Genomic DNA, 11,913 nt, shown 5'->3' with positions numbered 1-11,913 from the left:
TATGTTCATATATAGCTTGACGCGGCCTTCGTTGGACGTGCCCATATTAGGCCTACACTCTAATGGACCAGACGAAGATATATATGTTCACGGGTGGCTCACGACGCATGCCCACTTTTTGAAGAATTGAACCAACCTCAGGATTCGCGAGTGAAAAATGTGCGACTCACCTCGTCCACAAGAACCGTGAGTGGAACAGAGGGACATTGCAGACTTGTCAAATAGTACTAGAATAAAATATCAGCAACTCAGATAGGAAGGTCCGGAGACGTCCTATATAAACTGAACTCCGAGTCTCTCACTCGACCACACACTCGGTTAGTTATACCACTTCCTGTGGTTGCTAATTTTGGTGACTCTTGTAGTTCTTCTTCTGCACATCGATCAATCGTGTGGTGGCGACAATGATGGTCGTGAATCCGCCGGGTAGTTCTTCTCTCACGCGGCCGACCGCTCGCTGCTCGTCCGGCGGCGGCCTACTATGCGGGGTGCTGCCGATGCGATCGACCAGAGATCCCCGGCCTGCCGTCGCCAGAGGTAGCTTGCCGTGCGCCCGTGCTCATGCATCTTCTTTCTTTTATGCAAAGCAAAATCTTGTGCTTAGCTTTTATCGTTGGAGAGACATGTGCCATGTGCCATGGCGTTCCGCATCTTATTATAGCAGTCGCCAAGATGTCTCTGAAGATGGAATAAAGGTTTGGTGACGCTCCTTATTATAGCAGTCGCCAAGAACAGGCCGGAAGTTGGAGGAAATGCTGCGAGCATGCCAAATCCGGTACGTCGCGAGCTATATAATTTATTGTTGATTATAGTATATACTTTCTTCATTCCAAAATATAATGTGTATCGAAAAATATCTATGTTTTTCCCGCAAAAAAAGTCTATGTTTGACCAAGTTTATATAAAAAAAATCATCATCCATGATATCAAATTACAAACTCCTACAACTTTAATACACCTTATATTTCGCTAAATCTCAGTCGATTGAGATTTGATTATCATGTCTCAGTCGAAGCTATATTGATGAGATCTTACATTGAGATCCATACATTTTTTAAGTTTTTTTATTCGTGTCTCACTCGACTGACACCTACTCCCCCCGTTCCATAATATAAGACATTTTTTGACACAAGTGTAGTGCCAAAAAACGTCTTACATTATGGGACGGAGGGAGTAGAACGGATGGAGTATCTTTCTTTTCGGTAGCAGAGTCATGCAATGGTGCTAGCTATCTCTTCTTCTAGCGTATGTACTTTTCAGTTAGGATCACTATATTGCAAGGTCGAGAAGAAGGCTAGAGAGACTCGAACAAAGAAGCAGCTCCACAAACCTCAAGACGAGCCAACTTATCAGGAAAGTATACATCTCCAACTTTCCATGGTGGATGTGCTCCAAAAGATCGGTATATCTCGGCATTTTGCCAGTGAGATCAAGAGTATCCTGGATTTTACATACAGGTACACACTACTAGGTAGACGTTAGAGATCATTTGTTTGATTATTATTTTTGGCTTCAATAAATCTAAGTTGTTTAGGACTTTTATGTCTAAATTGACGTGTTGAACCGCATGATATTTCCAAAGTGAGAGACAAGCACCATCGACTTAGACATAATGAAAAATCTAAGACAACTTAGGTGTAAAGTTTAAACACTAACATTTTACTAGATTCAACCTCCTTTTCAAAAATAAATAAAATGTATCGGTCTCATGTGTGTGCCTGACAAAAGCAAATTGTACAGATATTGGTTACAAAGAGATGAAATCATGCTGGACGCAGAGACATGTGCCATGGCGTTCCGCATCTTACGGATGAATGGGTACAGCGTATCAGCTGGTATACATTTTCAAGTTTTGGAAACAAAATTGGTTGTTATTTTGCTTAAAGTATATTATTATTTTTAGTTCTTAGTTAATACGGGCTGTGTATATCTTTCTCACGCTGATTATCCACCTGAAATTATAACGTTGTGCATGTAGATGGCCTGTCACATATCTCCACCGATCTGAGTGACACGAGATCTTTGTTGGAATTGTACAAGGCTTCACAAGTTAGCACTTCAGACGATGAGTTGATTCTGGATATTATAGGATCCTGGTCAGGTTACCTACTGAGGCAACAACTGAAATCTAATGATGCACAAAGAACCCTACTCCTAAGAGAGGTAAATATATACTTCATCCAAAAAACTACCTGCAGGTACCTCTTGAATGTTCTATAGATAGCCTTAAGGAATGAACATTTTTGCTATATACTAGGTTTATATTTGTGTAAGATCTTGTCTATGATTAATTCGTTCGTGAAATTAACTTCCCTAGCTCCATTGGAGATCAATTTTTCGTGTATGCTCGCTGTTACATGTGCCTTTGTGTTCTTAGGTAGAACATGTTCTTGATAGCCCCTTCTACACCATGTTGGATCGTCTGGAACATAAGAGGAACATCGAACAATTTGACGTAATCGAGCATCCCATCCAACAACTGTATGTTTTTTTTTCTTTTTTCTCGCAAATCAAGTGCTATGTACACACACTACCATCATACTAACATATCATCGCATTTCTTAACCAGGACTTGGCAAACAAATCAAGATCTTCTAGCTTTAGGTGTCATGGATTTCAGTACAAGTCAATCTATATACCAACAAGAATATCAGTATCTCGACAGGTACTTTGATTGAAATTAATTCAGTATTTGTAGTCATCACTAGGTGGTCTATGAATCTGGATATAATTTTTTATTATTTCTGGTGTTTGATGTACTGCCATGATTGAAGATGAATATATTGAAAGTTTTCCGCAAAAAAAGAAGTTAATGTTCTCCTATGTACCAACCATTTTTCTTATTAAGATATTTTTCTTTTCGTGACAGTTGGGTGAAAGAGAGCAAGCTGAACCGGCTACCTTTCGCACGACAGAAGTTGGCATATTTCTACCTCTCAGCTGCCAGCACCATGTTCCCTCCAGAGCTATCTGATGCTCGCATCCTATGGGCCAAGAATGGTGCGCTCACAACGGTTGTCAATGACTTCTTTGACGTTGGGGGATCAAAAGAAGAATTGCAGAACCTCATTGCATTAGTCGAGATGTAACAATATTTACATCGGTTATTTTTCTTCCGAAACATAGTTGGGTTTCTTATACTTATCCTACGTTGTCGCAGGTGGCAGAAGCAAGAGGAAACCGAGTACTACTCTGAACAAGTCAAGATCGTGTTCTGTGCAATCTATAGCTCAGTGAACGAACTTGGATCAAAGGCTTCCGCAGTGCAAGGTCGCGATGTCACCGGACACCTAGTAGAAATCGTTAGTCTAATCATACACAGTCTCATGTTCGTAGAAGGCTATTTTGTTGTTACGAAGACTGATGACACACTCAGTTGCCTTGTGCAGTGGCAAGAATTGCTACGGAATATGATGACCGAGGTGGAATGGAGAACGACCGGATACGTTCCAACTCTAGATGAGTACATAGATAATGCAGTTGTGACATTTGCGTTGGGCCCTATTGTGCTTCCTGCATTGTATTTTGTTGGACCAAAGATTACTGAGTCTATGGTCACAGATCCTGAGTACAGTGAGTTGTTTAGGTTGATGAGCACTTGCGGCCGTCTTCTCAATGACGTCCAAACCTACGAGGTATCTTGCCCAAGATATCCGAATTTTAATTTACATGTATTTATTTATTACTTAGCTTCAGATAAATATGTCTTGAATTCTCCTGATGCAATTGTCAAACTCCTTTATTGTAGAGGGAGTACAAAGAGGGTAAACTGAACAGTGTCTCTCTGCTCGTGCTTCATAGTGATGGCTCCGTGACCATACCAGAGGCCAGGAGGAAGTTGCAGAAGCCCATAGACACGTGTAGAAGAGACCTACTAAGGTTGGTCCTTAAGGAGGACGATGCCGTGCCTAGGCCTTGCAAGGAACTGTTCTGGAACATATGCAAGACATGCTACTTTTTCTATTACCAGGGAGACGCATTTAGCTGCCAAGAGGAGAAGGCCGGTGCGGTGGATGCGGTGATACATGATCCACTCCAACTCCCGATGAATCTACTCTCTGACCTTGATTATTCTACTTGGCGTGAGAGAATAAAGATCAAACATTAATTACTACTTCATGTTTATATTGTTGTGCGCGTGTCATTGGTGAAGATGCATATGCATCGTTGTGTTATAGTGTAGACTAAATATCAAAGGCACTACACTTGGCTTTAAATTTGATAAAGCCATGAACAACAGATGCATAGAGCTAGAGAATCAGCTTGTAGGCAATGAGCAAAACAAGTAAACAAGAAAAGAAATAGAAAAAACTGCAGCTTGAACAGGACATGGAGTTTCTGCTACCGGGTGCCCATAGACCCAGAAGAATAATAAAATATTAAAACATTGATTTTTCTTAGACAAGCATTGAACAATGTTTTATGTGCATGTAAAATTTCATGGTGGAGTAATGTTTGTGGAAGTCTACGCATAAAAACAAATCAATCTGCAAAAGACTATCTTTGATAGCATTTTGGGGCCCTCATTTTTTTCACACATCCACAAATGTCATTATTATGAAAATTTGCACGCGGGCATAACACGAATCAATGTTTGTTGTCAAAAAAATTCATAATTCTTGGAATTTGTTTTTTATTTTTTTCTAATTTTACCGTTTATGCCACACATGTGCATGTGAGCTCGGGACTAGAGAAGCACACTTTCGAGCTTGAACGACGATATCTTCATAGATGGAGAGAATAAGTGAATGTAATGATGGGATGCCTATGCAATTTGCATTTTCATGCGTGTGGGGATGGGGTAAATAAATATGCAGGAAACCCTCGTACAACATGGGAAATATACGTGCTATACATGGAACATTACTCCTATAAAGGATGGTAGAGTACCCGCCTCCTAGGAGCCTCACCACGCGAGAGTGCCCTACGCACTGTCCCGTTGGCACTGACCTCACATGGCTGGCTCCGTGGGACGCTCCCATCTACCTGCACGCCTCATCCCCAACCATCTTCCTCTGGGTGTCCATGACACATGGGTCGCGGTCACGCCGAGAGCACCTCTATGTGTTGATTTCTTCACGCCCACATGCGTCCTCTCACGCCTTGCCCGCGTGAGATGAGCCAACCGCGGGTCTGAGTGAGCGTCTTCGCCCCCGACTGAGGTGCTTTGCTCACCCCAACCGGGCACCCTCGCAGTAGTCCAATCTTCACAGACGCGTCACACTCGACCTATTTTCCTCAGGGCTCCATGACGGGTGGTCCGCGGGCACGGTTGGGGCCACCTCTTTGTGGTGGCTTTGCCTCACGCCTGTTAGCCCCGTCTAATTGACAAGACCGCCCCCTATTCACCATCGGAGCTCGTCGCAGTACAGACTCTAGCCACCTAGCTACCGGTCCTTCAAACTGAGCTGGGGCATATGAAATCCACTTGGTAGGTAAGGTTCCCCATAAATGGAAATAATCGTCACAACTTGTTGGCCACAGCTTCAAGTTGTTACCAACAAATCATGGTAGTTCAACATGCAGAGCGATAGTTTTTTCATCAGGATTTGCTCGCTAGCGCTCGATATTAGGAGATGATGGAGGAGAAGTCATGAGATCTCTCGTACCTCGAACTGGGGAATGCACATAGAACTTCAGAGACTTTCCCCATTTCTCTTTGTCATCACCGTTGACCTCCATGGTCGCAGATGTTCCCGCAGCAATCACACTCCTCAAAGAGAGGAGATCTAACGCTTGATGTCTACTACACAACTTGTTCTTGTAGACTCATGTTGGGCCTCCAAGCGCAGAGTTTTGTAGAACAGTAGCAAATTTCCCTCAAGTGGATGACCTAAGGTTTATCAATCCGTGGGAGGCGTAGGATGAAGATGCTCTCTCTCAAACAACCCTGCAACCAAATAATAAAAAGTCTCGTGTGTCCCCAACACACCAAATACAATGGTAAATTGTATAGGTGCACTAGTTTAGCGAAGAGATGGTGATACAAGTGTAATATAGATAATAAATATTGGTTTTTGTAATAAGAACAATACAAAACAGCAAGGTAGCAATTGATAAAATGGAGCACAAATGGTATTGCAATGCTTGAAATGAGGCCTAGGGTCCATACTTTCGCTAGTGCAATATCTCCATAATGCTAATCTAATTGGATCATATAATCATTCCTCAAAGTGCGATGAAGAATCAATCCAAAGTACTTATCTAGCAGAGAGCACAAGAAGAAATTGTTTGTAGCTATTCTTTCCGATCGATCTATCCAAGAGTTCGTACTAAAATAACACCAAGTTATTCTTTCCGACCGATCTATCAAGAGTTCGTACTAAAATAACACCAAGTTGTTCTTTCCGATCGATCTCTCAAGAGTTTGTACTAAAAAAACACCAAAACAAATTCAGATTTATAATACTCAATCTAACACAAAGAACCTCAAAGAGTGCCCCAAGATTTCTACCAGAGAAACAAAAGACGAGAACATGCATCAACCCATATGCATAGATTACCCTAATGTCACCTCGGGTATTCATATGCAAGACATATATCAAGTGCTCTCAAATCCATAAACGTATTCAATCTGATAAGAAGGAAATCACAAAGGGAAAACTCAATTCATCACAACAAGATAGAGAGGGAGAAACACCATATGATACAACTATATTAACAAAGGCTGTGATACATCAAGATCGTGCCATGTCAATAACACGACATAGAGATAGATTAAACACATAACTACTGGTAAAAACCCTCAACACCGAGGATGGACTACTCCCTCCTCATCATGGTGGCCACCGGGATGATGAAGATGGCCTCCAGTGATGATTTCCTCCTCCCGCAGAGTGCTGGAACAGGGTCCAGATTGGTTTTTCGTGGCTACAGAGGCTTGCGGCGGCGGAACTTCTGATCTAGGGTTATTTCTGGGGGTTTCTGTATTTATAAGATTTTTTGGCGTTGGTTTCACACGAAGATGGGCCTCGAGGTGAGCACAAGACACCAGGGCGCGCCTGGGGGCCTGGCACGCCCTGGTGGTTGTGCCCACCTCGTGTCTCTTCTAGCCCTCCCAGAAGCTTCTAGTGCCTCTTTGGTTCCAAAAAAAAGTCAAAAAGTTTCGTTGCATTTGGAGAACTTCGATTTCTGCACAAAAAACAACACCACGGTAGTTCTGCTGAAAACAACGTCAGTCCGGGTTAGTTCCATGCAAATCATACCAAAACCATATAAAATTGTTGTAAACATGGCATGAATACTTCATAAATTATAGATACGTTGGAGACATATCAGCATCCCCAAGCTTAATTCCTACTCGTCCTCGAGTAGGTAAATGATAAAAGAAATAATTTATGAAGTGTGAATGCTAGGATAGTGCATAAGTTTGATCAATGATAATTTCAATCACTTTTCCTATCATTATAACATCAACTCTTTCTCATAAAACTCATCATGATAAAGTAGCAATTCAAAGCGGATTTTTTGTTGTGGAATGCTACCTATCATATTCACCATATACTCTTTCTTTTGTAGCATGGACATTTGGACTTGAATGATTCAAAGTAATAGTCTATAATTTTACATGAAGACATCAATACTCAAGCATACTAACAAGCAACCATGTCTTCCAAAATATCAATGCTAAAGAAAGCTATCCCTAGCCCATTATGCTCAATCTTTGATCCATTCATGAGACACACTCAAATATTAGCTACAACCAATGCACAAGTATGACAATAGTGCTCCCTAGTTGGTGCCTTATAAGATAAGATGGAGACTCAAATAAAAATTGCATAAGGTAAATATATAGGCCCTTCGCAGAGGGAGGCAGAGATTTGTAGAGGTGCCAGAGCTCAAAGCTTAAATTGAGAGAGAAGATATTTTGAGAGGCATGCTTTTCTCGTCAATGGAAAAGACCGAGTAATTCCCAGTACTTTCCATGCTAGATACATCACAGGCGGTTCACAAACATAAAATAAAGTTTATTCCTTTTTCCACCATTCTTTCACAATCCATGGCTAGCCGTATCCACGGGTGCCTTCCATACCAACACTTTACAAAGAATTTATTATTTGACAACATAAAGTAAATTTCTTTTCTTTTCGGGACTGGGCATCCCTATTACCGCCACACTCTCATGCAATGACAAGTGGATAAGCACTCATCTTGAGAATAACACATCTAGCATGGAAAATATTAGCCACCCCCTGCTGCTTCATGAGCGGTACAAGCACACAAAAAAGAAATTTATTTTGAAAATTAGAGATGACACATACAAATTTACTTAGAACGACGCGGAAATACCGCATATAGGTAGGTATGGTGGACTCATGTGGCAAAACTGGGTTTATGGATTTTGGATGCACAAGTAGTATTCCCACATATTTTTTTTGACCTGAGTATTCCCACATATTACAAATGGAGGCTAGAAAATAGGTTGAGAAGCAACCAACCAAGAAACAAAAATCCACATAAATGAGCATTAAGCATAACTAACAACGAATAATGCACCACAAGTAGGATGTAACTTTATTGCATAATTATTGACTTTCGTGCTTGCATAGGGAATCACAAACCTTAACACCAATATTCTTACTAAAGCACAATTACTCACCAACATGACTCACATATTACTATATCCATATCGCAGAACTATTGCAAGGAATCAAACTTATCATATCCCTCTTGAATATCTATCACTTTGGGACTAAATATATATATTACCATTGCTACTAACAAGCTCTCAAATAAATTTAAGTGAAGCACGAGAGCATAAGTATTTCTTCAAAAATTTCAACTCTCAAAATAATCTAAGTGAAACATGAGAGTAAATCACAAACCACTCCAAAAAGATATAAGTGAAGATCAAATGAGTAGTTAAGTAAATAGGTAGCTGTGTGAGGACTCTTTCTTATTTAAAAACTTTCAGATATAAGTATTTTATTAAAACAACAAGCAAAACAAAAACTAAATGACATTACAAGAATAGCACAACTCATGTGAAGAAGCAAAAACTTAGGCTCAACCGAGGCTAACCGATAATTTGTTGGTGAAGAAAGGTGGGATGCCTACCAGGGCATCCCCAAGCTTAGATGCTTGAGACTTTTTGAAATATTATCTTGGGATGCCTTGGGAATCCCCAAGCTTGAGCTTTTGTGTATCCTTAATTCCTTTTATATCACGGTTTCCCTAAATCTTAAGAACTTCATCCACACAAAACTCAACAAGAACTCGTGAGATAAGTTAGTATAAATCAATGCAAAACCTTATCATTCTCTACTGTAGCAAATCACTAAATTATTGTTTAACATTTCATACTAAATGCCTATGCATATTTAATACTCCTATCCTCAAATAGAATCATTAAACAAGCAAGCATATGCAAACAATGCAAACATAACAACAATTTGTCTAAATAGGATAGTGTGTAAAAGAATGCAAGAAGATTCATACTTCTGTAACTCCAAAAATTCTGAAAAATTTCCACACTATAGAAAATTTATCATATCTTATTTTGAAAAAAGTTTCAACATTTTATCACATTCTGACTTTTCTCTATAGTTCATGCACTAGCGTGCAACTTTGTGTTTTCAAGCAGCCACATATAGACTTGCATAATAAGCATGGCAAAGGCTATAATTGACATTTTTATTGAAATAAAATATGCAAAAAATTATTATAAATAACAACAAGCACATCCTAACAAAATAAAATGACGCTCGAAGCAAAACACATATTATGTGACGAATGAAAATATGGCTCCAAGTGAGGTTACCGATAATGTTGGAGACGAAAGAGGGGATGCCTTCCGGGGCATCCCCAAGCTTAGTTGCTTGGATATTCCTTGAATATTACCTTGGGGGTGCCTTGGTCATCCCCAATCTTAGGGTCTTGTCACTCTTTATTCTCCTCACAGCGACATCTCACCCAAAACTTGAAAACTTCAATCACACAAAACTTAACGGAACTTCATGAGATATGTTAGTATGATAAAGACAAATCATCCACTTTGGTACTGTCAAAGACAAGATTAATAATTTTTATCACACAATGCCTACTATACCTTATCATTCCCACAATTTATATTGAACAATATGAGCCATAGAAACTAGGAAACACACAAACTATGCATTGAAAATAGAATCTGTCAAAAACAGAATAGTGTGTAATAATCTAAACAAAGATCATACTTCGGCTAATCCAAAAATTCTAAAAAATTAGGACAACATAGAGAATTTGTATATAAATCATCTGTAAACAAATTCAGATCAAAAACATGTTCCAGTGAATTTTGAAAATTCCTAAACTGAGCGCAAAAGTTCCAGTTTTTGCACAAAATCAAATCAACTATCATCCACACTATCACAAAGGATTTACTTGGCAGTTTATTGAAACAAAAGCTATAAAACATGATTACTACAATAGCTTAATCATGTGAACACACAAAAACAATAGGTAATAGTGTTGGGTTGTCTCCCAGCAAGCTCTTTTCTTTAATGCCTTTTAGCTAGGCATGATGATTTCAATGATGCTCGCATAGAAGTAAATAATTGAAACATAAAGAGAGCATCATGAATCACAAGTTTCCTCTCTCATAATAATTTTCAGTAGCATCATGAATGAATTCAACAATATAGCTATCACATAAAGCATTACTTTCATGATCCACAAGCATAGAAAATTTATTACTCTCCACATAAGCAAATTTATTCTCATGAATAGTAGTGGGAGCAAACTCAACAAAATAACTATCATGTGACTGAAAATTAAAATCATGATGAAAAGTTTCATGGTTATCATTATTCAATATAGCATACATGTCATCACCATAATCATCATAGATAACAACTTTGTTTTCATAATCAATTGAAACCTCTTCCAAAATAGTGGATTCATCACTACATAACGTCATGACCTCTCCAAATCCACTTTCATAATTATTCTAATAAGATTCTACACCCTACAAAATAGTGGGATCATTACCTAGAGTTGACACTCTTCCAAGCCCACTTTCATCAATATAATCATCATAAATAGGAGGCATGCAATCATCATTAAATTTTCTCATCAAAACTTGGGGGACTAAAAATATCACCTTCATCGAATATAACATCCCCAAGCTTATGGCTTTGCACATCATTAGCATCATGAATATTCAAAGAATTCATACTAACAACATTACAATCATGCTCACCATTCAAATATTTTATGCTAAACAATTTATATAATTCTTCTTCTATCAAAGCAAAATTTTCCGATCCATCATTTTCAAGAAAGACATTATAAAGATGAACAATATGAGACCACCTCAATTCCATTTTTTATATTTTTTTACAAACCAAACTAGTGATAAAACAAGAAACTAAAAGATTCGATTACAAGATCTAAAGATATACCTTCAAGCACTCACCTCCCCGGCAATGACGCCAGAAAAGAGCTTGATGTCTACTACACAACTGTTGGAAATATGCCCTAGAGGCAATAATAAAAGTATTATTATTATATTTCCTTGTTGATGATAATTGTCTTTTATTCATGCTATAACTGTATTATCCGGAAATCGTAATACACGTGTGAATACATAGACCACAATATGTCCCTAGTGAGCCTCTAGTTGACTAGCTCGTTGTGATCAACAGATAGTCATGGTTTCCTGGCTATGGACATTGGATGTCGTTGATAACGGGATCACATCATTAGGAGAATGATGTGATGGACAAGACCCAATCCTAAGACTAGCACAAAAGATCGTGTAGTTCATTTGCTAGAGCTTTGCCAATGTCAAGTATCTCTTCCTTCGACCATGAGAGCGTGTAACTCCTGGATACCGTAGGAGTGCTTTGGGTGTATCAAACGTCACAACGTAACTGGGTGACTATAAAGGTGCACTACAGGTATCTCCGAAAGTATCTATTGTTTTATGCGGAT

At 39.1% G+C, this 11,913-nt stretch overlaps 1 protein-coding gene across 7 annotated transcripts; it reads left to right on the top strand.

Annotated features, from left to right (window-relative positions):
- The first annotated feature begins 312 nt into the window (after positions 1 to 312).
- LOC119365402 (acyclic sesquiterpene synthase-like) lies at positions 313 to 4,323 on the top strand. Of its 7 annotated transcripts, none has more exons than XM_037631029.1 (11): positions 314 to 537; positions 723 to 775; positions 1,261 to 1,457; positions 1,741 to 1,835; positions 1,979 to 2,163; positions 2,378 to 2,481; positions 2,570 to 2,665; positions 2,870 to 3,085; positions 3,161 to 3,302; positions 3,390 to 3,635; positions 3,749 to 4,323. In XM_037631029.1, exons 1-11 carry the CDS (start codon positions 405 to 407, stop codon positions 4,106 to 4,108), a joined length of 1,827 nt encoding a protein of 608 aa, XP_037486926.1. In that variant the 5' UTR covers positions 314 to 404; the 3' UTR covers positions 4,109 to 4,323. The 7 variants fall into 7 exon arrangements, with proteins under 7 accessions (XP_037486924.1, XP_037486922.1, XP_037486923.1 ...); XM_037631028.1 differs by having other exon boundaries at positions 720 to 775; XM_037631027.1 differs by having other exon boundaries at positions 313 to 537; positions 1,282 to 1,457; positions 3,161 to 3,635.
- Positions 4,324 to 11,913: the final 7,590 nt, after the last annotated feature.

Source organism: Triticum dicoccoides, chromosome 2B (assembly GCF_002162155.2).
Source record: "Triticum dicoccoides isolate Atlit2015 ecotype Zavitan chromosome 2B, WEW_v2.0, whole genome shotgun sequence".
Classification (NCBI taxonomy): domain Eukaryota; kingdom Viridiplantae; phylum Streptophyta; class Magnoliopsida; order Poales; family Poaceae; genus Triticum; species Triticum dicoccoides.
This window is presented reverse-complemented; position numbering and strand designations above follow the sequence as displayed.

What these genes read in the sequence shown, in the direction of transcription:
- LOC119365402 (XM_037631024.1), top strand. Translation starts at nt 405, where the DNA reads ATGATGGTCGTGAATCCGCCGGGTAGTTCTTCTCTCACGCGGCCGACC. An exon ending in CCGGCCTGCCGTCGCCAGAG is followed by an intron (nt 538 to 719) that starts GTAGCTTGCCGT and finishes TCCTTATTATAG; the next exon opens with CAGTCGCCAAGAACAGGCCG. An exon ending in ATCCTGGATTTTACATACAG is followed by an intron (nt 1,458 to 1,740) that starts GTACACACTACT and finishes CAAATTGTACAG; the next exon opens with ATATTGGTTACAAAGAGATG.